The sequence below is a fragment of the Sebastes fasciatus genome, chromosome 5, assembly GCF_043250625.1.
Source record: "Sebastes fasciatus isolate fSebFas1 chromosome 5, fSebFas1.pri, whole genome shotgun sequence".
Taxonomy (NCBI): domain Eukaryota; kingdom Metazoa; phylum Chordata; class Actinopteri; order Perciformes; family Sebastidae; genus Sebastes; species Sebastes fasciatus.
This window is the reverse complement of record NC_133799.1, coordinates 8,404,559-8,424,039: the sequence shown is the minus strand read 5'-3', so window position 1 is coordinate 8,424,039 and position 19,481 is coordinate 8,404,559. Positions and strand designations below refer to the sequence as shown.

The window sequence follows — 19,481 nt, the reverse complement described above, 5'->3', positions numbered from 1 at the left end:
GTCTGACCATTGGTCTAATGTAAGTTCAGGACATGGACAACAGCATTCAGGGTGAGCAGCCAGGATACCGGTGTTGAGTCAAGTACTGTTTCTCATTGATATGTGTTCCCACTTATCTAAACCTGAACCAGTGGGGCCTTCAGATGGTGTCGTGTTAACCGTGTTCATGAGAAGAGTCCACATGAACGCCCCCCTCCAGTGGTATTCACAACCTGGTAAGTGGAAAGTTTATGAAAGCTCAGAGTTCACGACTTGTTTGTTGAAGTTGTGAGAAATGGCGGAGGCCTTGGAAGTTCATTTTTCGGTGCACAATAAGTTAATATATTGTAATCTTAGTCGTATATAGTTTTTCTTGGTAATTTTATAATATGTCTGAGGAAAATGTTGATATTCCCAACAACCTCATCTTTTTCATCTCTGTCATTATGCATATTACGTTACCCGCTTGCTAGCTTGCTAAATTGTTAGCCCCTGAAAATATGAACAGAAGTCAACGGCGAGAGACAAATATTTTTTTGATCCCGTATGAATTGCGCCATGAATCACACATATTATATTTGTCAATTTAAAAGATAATTTTGCAAGTCAAGAAAGTCTCAGTTTGTCGTAGTATCATTTAGTTTTGTGTGTAACCGCTCGGTGAACTACATCTCTCGTCTCGCAAAATGTACATCACCAACACTAGCTAGGTAGCTAACTTAACTCAATTTATGTTCAACGCACAAATGAAACGACATCTTACCTGATGTGTTTTATCCAGCGACTCCTTGTCTTTTTATCAGCCGGGAAGCGAAAGAATGAGCGAGACCCGTAGCTGGTGTGAGTACATCCCAGTACGAAACACACAATAATCGTGGCTTCAGCGAGAAACACAGTCACTTACGCGACTTTTGGGTGCGTGATGATCTAAAATCATATTTTCACAGTCTGATACTTCAACAGTTTTACAGCAAACTGAGACCTTCTAGACTTGCAAAATTAGTTTTTTAAATTGACAAACATCATATGTGTGATTTGTGGTGCAATTCAAACGGGATCAACTATTTGCTATGTAAAGATATAGAGGAGTAATGTCTACCTGAGCAGAGAATGAAGTCTCTCCCACTGTGTGTGTTGTAATCAGAGCTTCTCTGTGCTTTGTTGACATCACCGGGCCGGCCGTGCGTGCCTTTTTAGTGCCTGTGAGTGTGCCCCACTGGCTAGCTCATGGCCTCCGCTTTGCACTGTGCTCATACGGTGGTTCCAGCTGGTAACGCTGTCCCGACCAAAGACATCGTCAGGGAAGCTTAACGCCCACCATCCGGTTACCCCTCCATATTAACACTGTTAACTCTGACAGCACTGTTGTCTTTGTTTTCACTGTTAGCATCGTTAGCTGCGAGCCGCCGGCTCATCTGAATGAAGAACTTAACATTTGTATTGTATGCAGTAATTAAAATATGATGGACATTGTGTTCTTAGCATATACTTCCGTTTTCATTTGTGTGTGTCAATAGATTCAGGTTTTGCAACATTGTTTTTGTTTAGGCTGTCAGACAAGCACAAGATGCCACACCTAATCCAAGACATTATGCTTTTAATTAATTCTCCGTAGTCTGCACCTTTGTCAGTAATAGCGCATCACCGCTTCACGCCTTCCGTTCCACCCTTCACAATAAACTCCCAGGACACATACACTGGATCACTGCTTACTAGAGGGAACTGAAGTCCTTCACAACTCAACAAAATAACTTGCACATGTTTACAATTTGCTATTAACCGAAGAGCTAACGCGCTGTGCTTGTGTAAATTTAGCGGCGGTGGATGAGAGACTGCAGACAGAGCAGATTGAAACGCCGCTTTCCTACATGTTTAACCGTTTCATCATGTTTCTGCTTGTTGAACAGGTGTAATGATAACATATCTTGGCTTTACACTTTCAAAGTTTTATTGCACTTGCATAGTTGTCATCAACTTGTCCCCACCTCTCTGATCAGCTGTTTGCTGACTAAACTCTGTGTTGTTATGTGTGTGAAGAGCTCTGGACACAGAGCAGTGAGAGGCTGTACTACGAAGCAGGATTTGAAGTGTAATCCATTCATCCATTACACTTCTAAAAACTATTTATATCTAAACGATTATATCTGACTTTTGAGTACTCGGTTAAATTAATTAATGTGTTTAACTTCTTCGTATTTGTATAATATAGTTCTATCTATCTATCTATCTATCCATCTATCTATCTATCCATCTATCTATCTATCTCTAGATTCAGGTTTTACAGCATTGTTTGTGTTTAAATCTCTGACACAAACAGGATGACACTCCTAATCCAGGATGTTTCCTTTCATTCATTCACAGCTTCAGTCGCCAAGGTGTCTAGCTCCTTCAGGTAAGACCTTTTAAAGTCTGTTAATAAGACATTTATCTTTATCCTAACAGTTAGGTTAATATTTGATCTGCCATGCTGTAAAAGTTAATTTAGTAGATGAAGTGAAGTGAGGTTTCTGCTGACCAAAATTATTGATTATCACTTTCTTTGTATGAGCATCAGTTTTTGACAATATATATTCAGCTTGCCCTAAAAACCGAGGCATCCTGGGTCTTTATAAATGTCACAGTTTTCTAGGGAGCATACTGTATGAGGTCATAGTGTGATATACTGTTGAATTATATCTCTATAGAAGATACTTGTATGGGAATATACTGTAAGGGTGATTAAATGATTATGACATTTTTGGTGACATAATATACTATGCCTTTTTTATGCCATATTTGATGTTATATTATACTATGACTTTTTATGGCATTTTTATGGCATACTATACTGTGATTTTTTTATTCATTTTTGTGACATACTATAGTATGCAATTTTTATAGTAATATTCTTTTTTTATGGCGTACTATACTATGACCTTCTATTAAATTTTTTTTTTAAGGTTTAATGTGTAACAGCTGGTTTGTAAACACAAGGCATTCAAAGTTGGCCCCCTCCTCCAAGACTCAACAAGTGAGCACGGAGAGAGAGAGCAGCGATGGTTTAGCAAACTGTAGAGTGAATGAAGAGAGGGAGTGGTGTTAGTGAGAACAAAGCAGTGAATCAGAGAAATTAAATATTTCTGCTGCAGCCTAGAAACGTCCCAAACACAGCAAAATAAGATATATCTATATTATGATTTTTTTTATGACATACTATACTATGACTTTTTTAATGAAATCTTTTATGGTATGTTCTTCTATGACCTTATGACATTTTTTGTGATATACTACAGTATAACATTTTATGGCATACTATACTGTGACTTTTTTAATGACATACTCATTATTTATGGCATGATATGCTATGACTTTTTATGACATTTCATTGGAATACTTTATAATGACATTTTTATGGCAAAAACACATTTCACAAAAGATTTCACAAAAGACAACATGAATTGTTGTTTTGTAAAATAGTCATAGTATAGTATGTCGAAAACAATGTTATAGTATAGTATGTCGAAAAAAAATGTCATAAAAAGCGATAGTATAGTATGTCAAAAAAGTCAGATAGTAAATGTCGAAAAAAAATCGTAATACAGTACGTCGAAAAATGTTATAATATGGTATGTCGGAAAAAAAATTCTAGTATATTATGTCAAAAAAAATAATCGTGTAGTATGTTGAAACAAATGTCATAGTATGTAAAAAAAAAAAGTCATTGTATAGTTTGTTGAAAAAAAACTCAAAGTATAGAAAATAAAAATAGAAAAATTCATAGAGTTGAAAAAAAGTCATAGTATGTCGAAAAGAGTCATAAAAAAGTCATAGTATAGTATGTTGAAAAAAGTCACAGTGTAGTATGACAAAAAAAATCATAAAGTCATAGTATAGTGTGCTATAAAAGTCAGTGTAGTATCCCATAAAGAAATCAAAATATAGTTTGTCAGAGAAAATGTCATTAAAAAAAAGTCACAGCATAGTAGTCATAGAGAATATGCTCCAATTACCAATTTGTGATAAAAGATAAAGACATACAATATAAGATATGAGCTTTCTGTAATTTTTTGCTGAGTTCTGATTCATGTGTTTTAACAGGTCAATAGTTCACCGTGTGTGGCTACAGTTTTACAACAACAAATGGCAGCCCAACCCAAGATAGACTGGAACAGTGGTCTCTGTGACTGCTGTAAAGACATGAATACTTGTAAGAATAGAATACCACAACTTTGACAAATTTGTATTTTTTTGATTGACGGTCTTGTTTTGTCTCATGTGTAGGGCCTTCTTTAGTAAGTCCATTAAGAGTTTCCAATCTGTTGGTGTATCTGTGTGCTTCTTAGGTTGCTATGGTTTCTGGTGCTGCCCTTGCCTCGCCTGCACTGTTTCAGGACGGTTTGGAGAGAATTGTTGTCTCCCATTATGTGACCTATGCAGCCCCGTCATAACAGCAGTCTTGGCGTTACCTCTGTGTGGGCCTTTTGCCTTCACAGCAGTCTTTGTGATGCCTTTTTGTGCGCCTCCTGCAGGCCTGTCTACCAGGGCTGCCATGCGAAACAGATATGGTATCGAGGTATAACGCATGTATAAAGCTGGATTTCACATAAAAAGTTAAATAAAAGTGAAGAAATGCTGAATTTACAAACTAAACATTTTTTCTTTGGTTCTCTGCAGGGTTCTCTCTGTAAGGACATCCCAATTTCCTGTTTCTGCGGGATTTGCTCTTGGTGTCAGATGCACCGTGAGTTAAAACATCGCAATAAAACTCCCACTGTCATCGATACGCAGCCTCAAAACATAATGCAGCCTCCAGTGATGAATGCGCCTGCATACCCACCCCAGGCTCCTTTAGAGAGCTGATCAGGAGTTAATAGGTCAGATGCCTATTTAATATGCTGTGCTGTCTGTTGTTTATCTTTTCTCGGGCATGCCATGAGTTGAACTGAGGGTTGTCAGTGAAGTGGCAGCACCTGAGCTCATCAACAGCACTGGCAACACATGGGCCCTGTTTGCCAGTGCTCCTTTAAACACCCTGTTGGAGTTTAGTTGCAGATCCCCTCTCCTTCCTGAGACACCCATTTGACTTTGAGTTGGCATATGGTTTGTGTTGCTGCACCATACAACATTGCACTCACACACTTTTCCACTCATAAATTCACTTAAACTACTGAATTTACTGATTCCACATGCCACTGTTAGTCTAAGTTTCCCTCTTATGTTTTCTTTGAATTAAGAGCAGAGCAGGAAAAGATAGCGTTACAGACAGCTAGGTTCGGGTTAGTCAGAGATGGTAAGCTTTCTGGGGATGTTTTGCGAGGGGAAGAAGGTTCATCGTCACTGTCGAGGTCTCCTGATGTTGTGAAAAACGTATGAATAAGTCAAGGCTGCTGTACTTGAAGTGTATGAGCTGGTCCCAGAGGCATATCGTCAGCGTTGTAGGACGTGGGAAATAAGGGTTAACCAGTTGCATATGGAGTTTACGAGGGAGCTGACTAATCATTTCAACCGTTGGTTGAGCAGTTTCCGCACCCTGCAACTAAAAAGGAGCTCATGAGATTTCTTGGGATGGGGGGCTATTACCGCGGTTTCTGTAAGAACTTTTCTTCTGTTGTGGCACCACTTACTGACTTGCTGAGGGGCTCAGTTTGTGTAGTCAACAGAGTGCCAGGAAGCTTTTGATAATGTCAAGTCTCATTTGTGTTCAGCACCAGTGCTAGCTGCCCCCCGTTTTGACCAGCTCTTCGTGTTGCAGGTGGATGCGAGCCATGTAGGAGCAGGAGTTGTGTTGAGGCAGGCAGATGAGCAGGGAGTTGACAGGCCAGTCAGCTTCTTTTCTAAGAAGTTCAACAGGCATCAGTTGAACTTACTCGGTGATTGAGAAGGAGATCATTTCAAGATCATTTTGAGTTGTGTCCCCTTAGTATCAGAGTATGCTATATAACTTTCAGTTTCTTAGTAGTTTCTTAATGACAATTAAACTTGAGTTACTTGAGGAAATGTTTCAGCCCTAGTTCTAAATATAAATTTACTTTATCAAAACTTCAAGAGTAATTAGAGATGGGCGGATGATACCGAAGCTTGTTTCACTCCTGTGAAGTGCACTGTTTCAATACATTGGGCCTCATGCAAGAACATTTTTGTATTCTTCTGTAACAAGGACAGTGAGTCAGGACTGAGCGGGAAGGAAGTTAATGACAAAGAAGTTAGTATAAAGAAACCTCTCTCTCTACCTCTACACACCTCTCTCTACCTTTACACACCTCTCTCTACCTCTAAACACCTCTCTCTTCACCGACTGGAGAAGCTTGATGCCTCGATCCTGCAGAAAGCACACACGAATGTATCTGATAATCATTTAATAAACAGGCTTTTATTGGATGTGGAAAGTGTCAGATTTGACTGATTGTTTATAATATTGTTATTTTAAAATGTAAGTTCCACAGGTTTGATGCTTAAAGGTACAGTGTGTAGGATTTGGTGGTATCAAGTGGTCTGGTTGCAGATTGCAACCAACTGAGTACAAGCACTGCGGTAACGGGAGCCGCTGAGTGCAAAATCGTTCTCCTTGCTCAGAGGCCATCCATACCATAATAACTTTACTTTAGGAGCAATGGAAGTCAGACGGCGGCTGGCGGTACCACGCGGCCGCCATTGTAAAATCTGGTGAAGGAACGCCAAGTTCCGGTCACATGACCGGAGCACAGCCAATAGGAACGCTCTCTCAGTGAAATGACCTGTGATTGGTCAAAGTCTCCCGTCACGGGCTAGATTTTCTAAAGCCTGAAAACAGAGCCATGAGGAGATGCAGAAGTCTAGTTATCTCTCAGAACACTTGAATTACAATATGCTGAAAGGTTATTATGGAATTTTTGCCCAATGATGCCAAAAATATTCTGCCTACTTCTACTTTAAGTGTATTTGCATGTGCCTCGGGAGGTGGTAGTAGGCACTCCTCCTAACCACAAGGTGGAGGTAGTGCATAGGGGTCAAAGGAAATGATATGGTAGATAAGATTGCAAAGAAGGCTACAAAAAATAAGGACATTGATTTGACAGTTAGCTTCAGCAAAACAGAAATGAGTAGCATTATTAAACAGAAAGTGAGAGAAAGGTGACAGAAGCAATGGGAGGAAGAGAAGAAAGGACGGTGGTTTTACAGAGTTCAGAGGAAAGTGGGAGAAATGAGGTGTGTATAGGAAGGAACAGGAGAGATGAGACAATCATATCAAGACTTAGATTTGGACACACTGGACTAAACAGCACACTATTTAAAATAGGTAAACATGACACAGGTAGATGTAATTACTGTGGACAAGAGGAAACGGTGGAGCATGTAATGTTGCATTGTGAGAGATATGAGGAAGAAAGAAGTTATTTGAGTCAAGGCCTCAAAGAGATTAAAGTACACTTTGATTTAATAGATATTCTACAAAATAACTCACTAAATGAGTGTTATACAACATTATTTCAGTATCTTAGACAAATTAATACGATTGGAAAAATACGAGGTTGTTTGTTTTTTCTTTTTCTTTTCTTTTCTTTTTTTGAATATCCTCCTGAGACCCAGCCCATTGACATGTGTCCTCTGTAGTGGACATTTTGTCCACATGCATATCCTTTTACCCTTTTGACTTACTCTATCAACCCCTGGTGTATTGTAAAGAGGACATCCTAGGCTTTCCAGTGATATAGCATGTGTATTTTTTTTAATCAAGTTGAATGTATTCTTGGTTTGATATCACTCTACAGCCATAATCTGTTCATTTTTTTTTGTCTTTTCACACTGAAATGGTCCTGTGATCCACTACAGTGGACATGCTGTAAAATAAAAAATAAAGTTTAAAAAGCCTAAATTGTAAGATTTTCTTTTAACCCTAAATAGGAAGGAAATCACACAAAGAAAGTAAACCGGAGACTTTTTTTTTATTCGGTTCCCAGGAGGATATAGTAATTATTAGCCAGATTGATCCACACTTCAGACCAGATGGTGGCGGTAATGCACCAAATCGTTGTTTGCCAACAGCCAATAAACCTCAAAGAAGAAGAAGAAGGTGGAGGTGGAGGTATGAGTGGACCATGATGAGGACCTGCCATGAGGGATAGTCAGGCTGCAGTAACGTTAGCTCTGTCTCTATAAAATTAATTAAGTCAGTCAAAGTGTGTGAGTCGAGGCCATCTGGGTGGAAGAAGACTGGACGTTTGCAGAAAAGGTTAGAATTTGTCAATGAAGTCTACCTTGTTGTGGGCTGTACAGGTTAATTGCAGCCAGGTGTGGAGGCTCAGAGTGCAGCTATCCACCCACACCGTGGTCCAGTGGGACCCCCTCTTGTGATATTCACAACCTCATAAGTGGAAAGTTTATTTATTTATTTATTTCAAAATGACAGTATACATAGTAACAGCAGAAAACATTAAAACACATTTACATACAGAGGAAGCATACAAAACATAAACAAAGAGCTGTGCCAAACATAAAAGGACAACAGAAATGAACCAAAACCAACATAAAATAAAAAAAAAGCACACAATAAAAATAAATAAATAAATAGATAATAATAAAAAAAGACCACGTGAGAGTATGACAATAATTTCACTTAAAAACATTAAAGATATTGCATACATTAATTGTTTTCATTGCTTTTTTTGTTTTTTGAGGAAGAAATTGTTGACAGATATAGATCAATTTCTTTCATAAATACAAAGAAGTTAGGCTTTTTTTTGGTAAATTTACACTTGTGAATGTGGAACTTCGAGAGAATTAAAATTAAATTAATAAGAAAGAATGCATTACTGTCTTTGTCACTGTAATCAAATATAATATTTCTATAGTACAGTGCAAAATCTGAGAAAATGTTAACAAGTATAAAATTATTGACATCTTTCTACAATTCACATGTAAATTTATAGGACCAGAATAAATGAGAGCAAGTTTCAGGATGTGATTCGCAGAAGGAACAATTTACATCTATATGTCACTCTTTAACTTTTCTAAGAAATGTTTCACTGGATAGAATCTGTGGATCAACTTAAATGACACCTCCTTTACCTGATTTGTTAGAAGGAACTTTTGCGGTAAGGACCATACTTTCTTCCAGTCAATATCACTAACAAAATAGCTCCTGTTATAGAATAAAAATATATAAAAATAGAGGAATCATAAGAATATATAAATAAGAAATATGTATAACAACAGTGTAAATAATAATGCTGAAAAATAGGAACTATGAAAATAATATAAATGCATGCATTCATAAAAATGCACGAATAGTGTAAAATAAGAATATTAGTTTAAATGTTCTGTGTAAATTAAAGTAGTGTTAATGCCGGAGTAAACTAGATTATTTCACATCTGAATTATTGCTCTAAATTATTGTACTGACACAGTTGAAGATATAATAAATTATGGGGTTATAGCTCCTCGTAGTAGGTAGTTGTCCGGGTCGAGGAAGTCGTATTTTTGTTACATATCTGAAATGAGGCATGATATTCACTTCACAGAAGTCTGCATTACTGGTGTGCACATGCTTCCTGATAAAAAGTATTTGAAGGAGGATGTTGTTTTTATTTTCTAGCTGGATTGTATTGAGGAGGTGCTTGCCAGCACTGAGCAGCATCCAGGACTCGAGGTGGGATGGAGTGGAGCTCACCAGGCCTTTAGGCTTTGCCCCGAGCCGTAACCAGGAGTCATCGGGGTGACAGTGACCGGAGGAGGGGCATCAGCAGCAGGACCGTGAGCAGTGACTCCAGACTGTGGAGGAGAGGCAGCTTCAACAGCCCAGACAGTAGGAGCAGTGGCATCAGGCTCACGGGCACACGTTGTGTCCGTTACTGCTGGACTAAAAGTGATGGTGTCCATGATTTGGTCACGTTTCACTTAACTCAATTTATGTTCCACGCACAAATGAAACAACATCTTACCTGATGTGTTTTATCCAGCGACTCCTGGTCTTTGTATCAGCCGGGAAGCGAAAGAACGAGCGAGACCCGTTGCTGGTGTGAGTACATGCCGGTGCGAAACACACAATAATCGTGGCTTCAGCGAGAAAGACAGTCACTTCCGCGACTTTTGGGTGTTTGATTATCTGAAATTCATATTTTCACAGTCTGATACTTCAACAGTTTTACAACAAACTGAGACGTTCTAGACTTGCAAAATTAATTTTTTATATTGACAAACATCATATGTGTGATTCGTGGTGCAATTCACAAATGTGATCAAAAAGTGAATTCCCTGCCTTTGATAACTTAAACTTCTGTGTCGTTGGTCGGCTTTCTGCACAATATGGCCAACAATGCCATTCCATTTAGGAGAAGAAGAAATGGTGGTTCCCAGGTATTTGAAGCTTTCTACAATCTCAACATTGAGTAAGAGATAATGTACAGCGAGCCAGTCATTGTTGTGAAATAACCCCAGACGGGGCGATGCGGCACGCTGACATGAAGGAGTTTATCAACAATGACCTGCTAGCTGTACATTATCCCTCTTATTACACAGCTACTTACTTAAGAAATCAATTTGACACAAAAATGATCCTCAGAACTGCGCCCATAGCAACGGTCTGTTATACATAGCGGCGGTCTGCTATAAAGAAATAACACACCGTAGAACGCTGTGACTGACCAATCGGAATCGAGTATTCACCAAAGCCGTGTATTCATTGGTAACTAAGGGCTGAAGCTCATCTGTGTTTTTGCGGAAGTTCACAACCATCTCCTTGGTTATGGAGATGTTTAAGGTTAAATTGTTAAAAACAACTTTCTGAGTAACACATTACTGCACAACACTAGTGTCACTCTTCCATCAGTGATAACAAGAGATCCCAAGATATTCAGGGTGAGACTCATGTCGCTTCTGACAGAACAGCTTTGTGTTTGTAAGGCTTCAACTGTCATCAAATGTCAGAAACCGTCGATGGATGTTTTTATCTTATAGACTTTTTCGGTCAAGTTCTTGTCATCAGGAGCTGAATCATGGGAAACACCCTGCAGTTATTGCTACCACTAGTGAGGAAAGCCAAAACCACAAGTGTTTAATTTTCCCACATAGCAGCAAAATGTTGGAGGACCACAAGAGTCACGTAAATAGTAATATAGCATTTCATTAATTAATAACTAGTTGTACAATTAAAAATAAGTCTCAATAAATGTTTACAAATTAATATATTAACCTGCTAATGCAAGAAGTGTCCAGAGTATCGTAGCGACAGGGACGGCCCACATTTCCCATCATGTCTGCCTCGTCCCGAGTGCTAGACTGAGTAGTTTAAGTTCGCTGTGTTGAAAATGTTACTTTTGTTAGTGTTTGTAATGAAATGTGTCTATTCAGAACATTGTGGCTTGGGTTAGTAATTGTGGCGGTTACATGTCGTGAGTACAGCTGTATTTTCCTCCATACGCGCGGAAGTGGGCGGGGTCGGAGAGGAAAAAAAGCAGGATAGCAATCCTGCTTTTGATTTCGATGTTCGAAATCAGAAGCCAATTTCGATCGTTTTCCGATTTAAAATCGTGACACCCCTAGTCATTATGGTCTTGTTCTTGTCAATACAGCATTTCCTCTTTACTCTTACATCACTCTTCCTTTGTAAAATTTGCCGCTCTGCCTGTCTGTCTGCAGTCTGTGGACATGTCCATGTCTGTGATTGGTCATATGCTACAAACACCGCCCGCTCATGTGAACGCGCTCGTAGCCAGATGGAGAAACCCTGGGTTGATTTACCGAGGTGATAACCACCTTCGTAAGACCGTTTAGCGGGATCTCGTTTGTTAGGGTTAGTTAGGGAAATGTGTTGCAAATTAGCATCCGCTATGAGCACTATGATACTTGCATCAGATAGACGTTTTTAAGTTGTCTATGTACATTGCATTCGTCCCTATCAAATAAAACACAAAATGGAATAAGCCAGATAACGAGAAGATACCCTGGGTATGTTGAACTCGCTTCGTAGTACAGGCCTCAGGAGAGGCTGTAGCGTGATAATAAATACTACAGTCTTTAGCCCCGGAGCCTGGTAAATAACCATCCCTAAATAAAATTATTTTTCTTTATTCATCGTGTTTCAGACAGCCTTTTGCAATGTGTTTATCGCGCATGTTCATATCGCGATGAAAATACAATTAATCGGTCAGTCCTACACAAAACAGAGGCATCCTGGGTATTTCTCAATGTCAAAAGTTGGATTGTTTTTAGGAGCATACTGTGTAACGTCACAGTGTGGTATACTGTTGGACGATATAAGATACTAGTATGGGAATATAATGGTGATTAGGTGATTGATGTCATAAAAAAAATGATGTCATAGTATATTATGACATTAAAATGTCATAAATAGTCATGGTATGGCATCAAAAATGTAGACTGTGTTATCAGGCTCTTTTCTTTAACTGACCAGCAGAAGAACACATAAATGATAATAGCTATCCTGTAATCAAACATACAAAACGGGGAAATACATTTGTATTGGATGTATTAAGTTAAATAAATGGGCATACTATTCTTAGCATATAGTTTCACTTTAATTCCCCAGCGTCAATAGATTCAGGTTTTACAGCATTTTTGTGTTGAGCTCTGAAAGATGATACCACTCCTAATCCAAGAAGTTTCCTTTCACTCATTCACAGCTACCACACAGAAACCATTGTTTTGTTTACTTTATCTGCTGATATAAACAGCCGTTACCATACACTTGGACTGCATCTCTTATTCATCTAAAATCACACCTGAGCACTAAATAGTGTCCTGACCCGACACCCTGAAGCGTTTGCTGCCACCCTTATGGATTTATAATAACACACACATTCTCTCATACAGGAACATACTGTGCAATGTCACAGTGGGGTATACTGTTGGATTATAGAAGATACTAGTATGGGAATATAATGATTAGGTGATTGATGTCATAAAAAAAATGATGTCATAGTATATTATGACATTAAAATGTCATAAATGATAATAGCTATCCTGTAATCAAACATACAAATAGGGAAAATACATTTGTATTGGATGTATTAAGTCAAATAAATGGGCATACTATTCTTAGCATATAGTTTCACTTTAATTCCCCAGCGTCAATAGATTCAGGTTTTACAGCATTTTTGTGTTGAGCTCTGAAAGATGATACCACTCCTAATCCAAGAAGTTTCCTTTCACTCATTCACAGCTTCAGAGTCGCCAAGGTGTCTAGCTCCTTCAGGTAAGACCTTTCAAAGTCTGTTGATAACACATATATCTTTATCCTAACAGTTACGTTAGAATTTGATCTGCCATGCTGTAGAAGTTAATTTACTAGATGAAGAGAAGTGGGGTTTCTGCAGTCCAAAATGATTATCACTTTCTTTGTATGAGCCACATGCATCAGTTAATAAATTACTATTATATTATGTCGAAAAAGCCATAGTATAGTAAGTTGAAAGGAGTCATAACCAATTCGTAGTATACTATGTTGAAAAAAAGTCATACTAAAGTATGTCAAAAAAAGTCATAGTATACTATGTCGAAAAAAGCCTTTGTATAGTATGTCGAAAAAAAATCATAATATATTATATAAAAAAAGTCATAGTACAGTATGTTGAAAGAAAAGTCATAGTATATCATGTAAAAAAAAAGCCATGGTATGGTAATTCTAAAAAAGATACATAACAAATTGATATATAGTATGTTGAAAAAAAAAAGTGATTGTATACTATATTGAAAAATATTCATAGTATAGTATGTCAAAAATATTCATAGTATAGTATGTCGAAAGAAAGTCATAATATATTATGTCGAAAAAATAGTCCTAGTATAATGTAAAATAATATCATAAAAAATTCATAAAATTGTATGTTGAAATAAAGTCATAATATAGTATGTCGAAGAAGAGTCTTAAAAAATTCATAGTATGTCATCAAAAATGTAGACTGTGTTCTCAGGCTCTTTTCTTTAACTGACCAGCAGAAGAACACATAAATGATAATAGCTATCCTGTAATCAAACATACAAAAAGGGAAAATACATTTGTATTGAATGTATTAAGTCAAATAAATGGGCATACTATTCTTAGCATATAGTTTCACTTTAATTTCCTTGCGTCAATAGATTCAGGTTTCACAGCATTTTTGTGTTGAGCTCTCTGACACAAAGATGATACCACTCCTAATCCAAGAAGTTTCCTTTCATTCATTCACAGCTTCAGAGTCGCCAAGGTATCTAGCTCCTTCAGGTAAGACCTTTTAAAGATTGTTAGTAAGACATATATCTTTATCCTAACAGTTACGTTAGAATTTGATCTGCCATGTTGTAGAAGTTAATTTACTAGATGATGAGAAGTGGGGTTTCTGCAGACCAAAATGATTATCACTTTCTTTGTATGAGCCACATGCATCAGTTAATTAATTACTATTATATTATGTCGAAAAAGCCAGAAAGTTGAAAAGAGTCATTAAAAAAATCATAATATATAATGTCGAAAAAAATCATAAAAAATTAATAGAATAGTATGTTGAAAAAAAATCATACTATAGTATTTCGAAAAAATAAATAATATAGTAAGTTGAAAAAAGAGTCATAAAAAAATCATAATACAGTATGTTGAAAAAAAGTCATAGTATAGTATATTGATTACAAGTCCTACTATAGTATGTCGAAAAAAAGTCATGGTATAGTATTTCGAAAAAGTTATAATATAATATGTAAAAAAAAGTCATAGTATAGTAAGTCGAAAGAAGAGTCATAAAAAATTCATAGTATAGTATGTTGGAAAATAACAGCCATAGTATAGTATGTTGAAAAAAACTCAGTGTAGCATGCCGAAATAAGTCATAGTATAGTATGTCGAAAGATAGCCATAGTATAGGATTTTATTAACAGCTAACATCCCATAAAGAAATCAAAATATAGTTTGTCCTAGAAAATGTCATTTAAAAAAAGTCACAGCATAGTAGTCATAGAGAATATGCTCCAATTACCAATTTGTGGTAAAAGATAAAGACATACAATATAAGATATGAGCTTTCTGTAATGTTTTGCTGAGTTCTGATTCATGTGTTTTAACAGGTCAATAGTTCACCGTGTGTGGCTACAGTTTTACAACAACAAATGGCAGCCCAACCCGAGGTAGCCTGGAACAGTGGTCTCTTTGACTGCTTTGAAGACTGTGCTACTTGTAAGAATAGAATACCACAACTTTGACAAATCTGTATTTTTTGGATTGACGGTCTTGTTTTGTCTCATGTGTAGGGCCTTCTTTAGTAAGTCCATTAAGAGTTTCCACTCTGTTGGTGTATCTGTGTGCTTTTTAGGTTGCTATGGTTACTGGTGCTGCCCTTGCCTCGCCTGCACTGTTTCAGAACGGTTTGGAGAGAATCGTTGTCTACCATTATGTGACATATGCACCCCCGCCATAACAGCAGCCTTTGGGGTACCTCTGTTTGTGCCTCCTGCAGCCGTGTCTCTCAGGGCTGCCATGCGAAACAGATATGGTATCGAGGTATAACGCATGTATAAATCTGGATTTCACATGACAAGTTTAATAAAAGTGACGAAATGCTGAATTTACAAACTAAATGTTTTTTCTTTGGTTCTCTGCAGGGTTCTATTTGTGAGGACATCGCAATTTCCTGTTTCTGCACTGTTTGCTCTTGGTGTCAGATGCATCGGGAGTTAAAACATCGCAAAAAAGCTCCCACTGTCATCAATGTGGTGCAAACGCAGCCTGCTCCAGTAACGTTAATGCAGCCTGCTCCAGTAATGTTCATACAGCCAACTCCAGTGATGATGGCTCCTCCTGTATTCCATACCCAGACTCATTTTGTGAGTCACTAGGTCACGCTGAGCTCTGTCGCTTGTCATTTTGAAGGAAATATTATTCAGCTCAGATCATACTGCTGTTTGTTTTGTTACTCCAAAAACCCTAAATGTATTTATCAGTGAAGATTCAAGATCATTTTGAATTGTGTCCCCTTTGGTATCAGAGTATGATATATGTCTTTCAGTTTCTTAATCATTATGACAATTAAGGTCTAATTACAGTGATACTTGATGAAGTCATCAATTTGACCTTTAGCTACAGTTCTAAATAGGGCTGCAGCTTTTAGTAATAAGAGAGGTAGAGGCTCAGTTAGTATTCCATAGATTAATCCGCAATAGTAAATATACAAAAAAGAAAATAAGACGGGTCTCTTAAAATGAACTAATTGTTTTTTTTGTTTTTTTTAAATCTACATTTTATTGCTTAAATTGCATACAATAATAAGTCAAAACTAAACCCATATAGTGCATTTAAGTGTCATATTACCTTCTAGGTTTTAAATTAATCTCAAATCATCCTGCGCACCGTTGATAGCGCCACAGCAAACCCTCGCCCGGTGTTTGTGTGAACGAGGGGGCGGGATTAAACTTGAGTTACTTGAGGAAATGTTTCAGACTTAGTTAGTTCTAAATATAAATTTACTTTATTTTTGTTTTAACCTTTCTTACTTTTTTTTGCGGGCTCGTACGAGTGTGCCATGTCCGATTCAGCAAACGCTCCTAACTTCAGATAACCGTGTAAATGACCTGCGTAAACATGATGAATACCACCTGTGCATAAATGAGCGTGCGTTCATGAGAACTGTAAAATAGCATAATTAACGCCCCAATGATACCATATAAGGCTACGCGTCCTGCCCCATTCATCGGTCTCTGCCAACATCAGCACGCTGTCTAAAGACGCGCTCTCTTCAAACGGCCTGACGCGCATCCAAAGGTCAGCCATGACGCACCTGGTTACACTTTCTATTTACATTATTATATACAGAGACAAATTAACCTTCAATTAGTGCATAATTTAAGTTATTTTGAAGTTTGAGATGTTCATATTGATATTGTAATGTTATACAATAGCATCAATGGCCAGTGTAAATTAATGATGATAGTTAGGCTATATGAATACATTGATATCATAATTCAAATTACAGAGTCAAATTTACAAGCACTTACATCACTTATTTACACGTTTTGTTCTGTTTAATGTTTGTGATTTATTTGTCTGATTAAGTGCAATCTGTGGTTTATATTTGTACAGACAGAAACACAAAGTATCCACATGGATTACTTTTATTTGTTTTATATTCATTTATACTGATATTTGGTGGAGGTGTCCTGCTCTTGACCAAAAGAGACTTGTTTATTGTTTTCCTTTGTGTCTTTTTCAAAGACAAAGTCTGTCCTCTGGTGTTGAAAAGACAATTCAGTGTATTAAAAGTCCCAAGATTTAAAGTCCAATGTGTTTTTACACTCCTCGTATTTTCTTTCCTGTTAAAAACTGCTTCAAGAATGACGAGTCCTTCACCAGAACTATGAAGCTGGGAGTGCCTGCCTTCACAAAACACCTGTGAACAGAACAAAGACAGTGAGTCAGGACTGAGCGAGCAGGAAGTTAATGACAAGGAAGTTAGTATTAATTAATTCTCTCTCTCTCTCCCTCTACCTCTCTCTCTACCCCTCTCTCTACCTCTGCCAGCTAATGCAGATTAAGTCACACTTAATGAAAAACAGACTCAATAGATGTACCTTTTATGTTGCAACACTTGTAAAAGTGACGTCTCTTGGTTTACTCGGTAGAATGTCTACTTCTCCTCATCTTCAAAGTACAGCTAGAAAGTGAGGAAGGCCAAATTAATCAGGATTAACAATTGATTATTGTCATTTCATCAATTTATATAACTGCCCTGTTTTTTTGTAATAAGTGGGATGATGTATACAGCTAGCGGGTCATTGTCGTGAAACCTGTCTGGGTTTATTCCACAACAATGACCGGCTCACTGTACATTATCCCTTACTTATATAATATATTGGTTAATGTAGCCCTGCTTTAGTTTGTAAAAATAATATTTCACAAGTTAAAGGATGCAGAACAGAAGCACAAAATCATATTCTAAGTGCTTATTATTGCATAATCTACTGTATACATCATGAGCGACCAAAAACATTAAGGCAAAAAACACAAACCTGCAAATTCTGTGAATGGTATTTTCTGTCCGCGTCCCAAGGTGGAAGTTCTTCTCCAAACATAACCGCCAGGTGATCTGTGAAACTGAACCAGACAAATAAAAAGATAGTGATATTGCACCTGTGTTTGTAACTAAAAACTCTTCACTTAATTAGTGAAATGAAACGGAGAATGGTTGACATGGAGTATCCCACAGAAATACAGCAAATCAAGATATATTCAGGACTAGACAAAAAGAACAAGAGGAGTTTACCACCCTGATCACCCTGAAGCGTTTGCTGCCACACTTACGGATTTCTAATAACACACACATTCTATCATACAATTTTTGGTCCTTCGAGCCGGATTACAAGCAACCGCTTCAGCCCAGGATGTTCAGGCCAGATGAAAGAGACCCACAACGAGATGTGGACCACCGACGGCCACAGCGACACAGCCACCTGCCATCATATCTTCAGGACTATGAGGTCAGATACCCTATTAGGCACCGCATGCCTGTTGATGAGCAGACCAGTCAGGCTGATTCCGCTGATGTCCGAAGATATATTCGTAGCATTAGAGAGGAAAATGACCAACTGCGACAAGATGTGCAACGCCTTACAGACAAGATTTCCAGCTCTCCTGTACTAGCTTCACCATACGTCATGTCTCGGCCCAGACGCCATGAGTATGAGACGTCATACACACCTGCGCCCACTAGTAAGCTGACGCCATTTAGTGGTCATCAATGCATCTCCGCACTGTCCGGCAGGAGGTTCGCACCATCCATGGAGCCACAGTGTCGTTCTCCGTAGCTTCTGCATTACAGCCTGGCAAGTCCTTCCAGATCCACAAAGCTTTCACAGCAAAAGAACTTGGCCTCGCCCGCCATACATACCCAGTCCAAGCTCTGCAGGAGAAGTACCGTCACCTCAAGGACCTACCGCTGCCAAGCATCAAGGAGGCCCAGCCACTACTGCTCATCGGGTCGGATTACCCACATCTGATCACTCCAGTGGAACTGGTACGCCTGGGCCCTCCTGGTGGACCTGCGGCCGTGCACACCAGACTCGGGTGGACTCTACAAGGCCCATCAAGATTCCTGCGCCACCGCCTAACTCCTCAGCAGTGTCTTTTCACTTCCTGTACCTCTCCAGAAGCCGAGCTCTTCAGCCATGTGGAAAAGCTGTGGCAACTGGATACCCTGCCATATCGGAGTGAGCGGCTAATCACCAGGTCGAAGCAAGATGCAGAGGCAGTCCGAAGGCTTGAGGAGAAGACGACTAGGGAGGAGAAGACGACTAGGGTGGCGGTGCAGGGAGTAAGACGGTATGCCACCCCAATTCTGTGGAAGGGAAATCTTCCCTTACTCCATGCACAAAAGGAGGCACCACCAGAGTGGAAGTCCAGAGCCTACCATGCGCAACATCTACCGACTGCTTGCCCAGCAGTACGACCCTCTCGGGTTCATTAACCCATACACCACGAGAGCTAAGGTCATCGTGCAACGTCTCTGGGACAAGAAAAGAGGATGGGATGATCCCCACCTACCAGAAGACCTGCTTCAAGCCTGGCAGGT

At 38.5% G+C, this 19,481-nt stretch overlaps 1 protein-coding gene and 1 long non-coding RNA gene across 14 annotated transcripts in view; one reads left to right on the top strand and one right to left on the bottom strand.

The window, feature by feature from the left end:
- Window positions 1–17,193, top strand: part of LOC141767516 (uncharacterized) — a 17,367-nt gene extending 174 nt beyond the window's left edge. The window contains exons 1-7 of one of the 13 annotated variants that reach the window (XR_012593866.1): window positions 8,006–8,167; window positions 9,530–9,739; window positions 13,115–13,147; window positions 14,123–14,155; window positions 14,989–15,097; window positions 15,234–15,421; window positions 15,523–17,193. Coding sequence is in view for 1 of the 13 variants with exons in the window: in XM_074634896.1 (XP_074490997.1) it covers window positions 10,250–10,290; window positions 13,115–13,147; window positions 14,123–14,138; window positions 14,989–15,097; window positions 15,234–15,421; window positions 15,523–15,756 (621 nt within the window). In the remaining 12 variants the exon portion in view is untranslated. Of the gene's footprint in view, window positions 216–2,330; window positions 2,372–8,005; window positions 8,168–9,529; window positions 9,740–9,835; window positions 10,291–13,114; window positions 13,148–14,122; window positions 14,156–14,988; window positions 15,098–15,233; window positions 15,422–15,522 lie in introns of those variants that run through there. The other 12 variants (XR_012593870.1, XR_012593872.1, XR_012593867.1 and 9 more) reach the window with 12 other exon arrangements.
- On the bottom strand, window positions 16,928–18,076 carry LOC141767518 (uncharacterized). Its single transcript, XR_012593873.1, has 3 exons — window positions 17,923–18,076; window positions 17,485–17,567; window positions 16,928–17,303 (listed from the first exon to the last, which is right to left on the bottom strand). It is a non-coding gene; the product is annotated as an uncharacterized LOC141767518 (long non-coding RNA).
- Window positions 18,077–19,481: the final 1,405 nt, after the last annotated feature.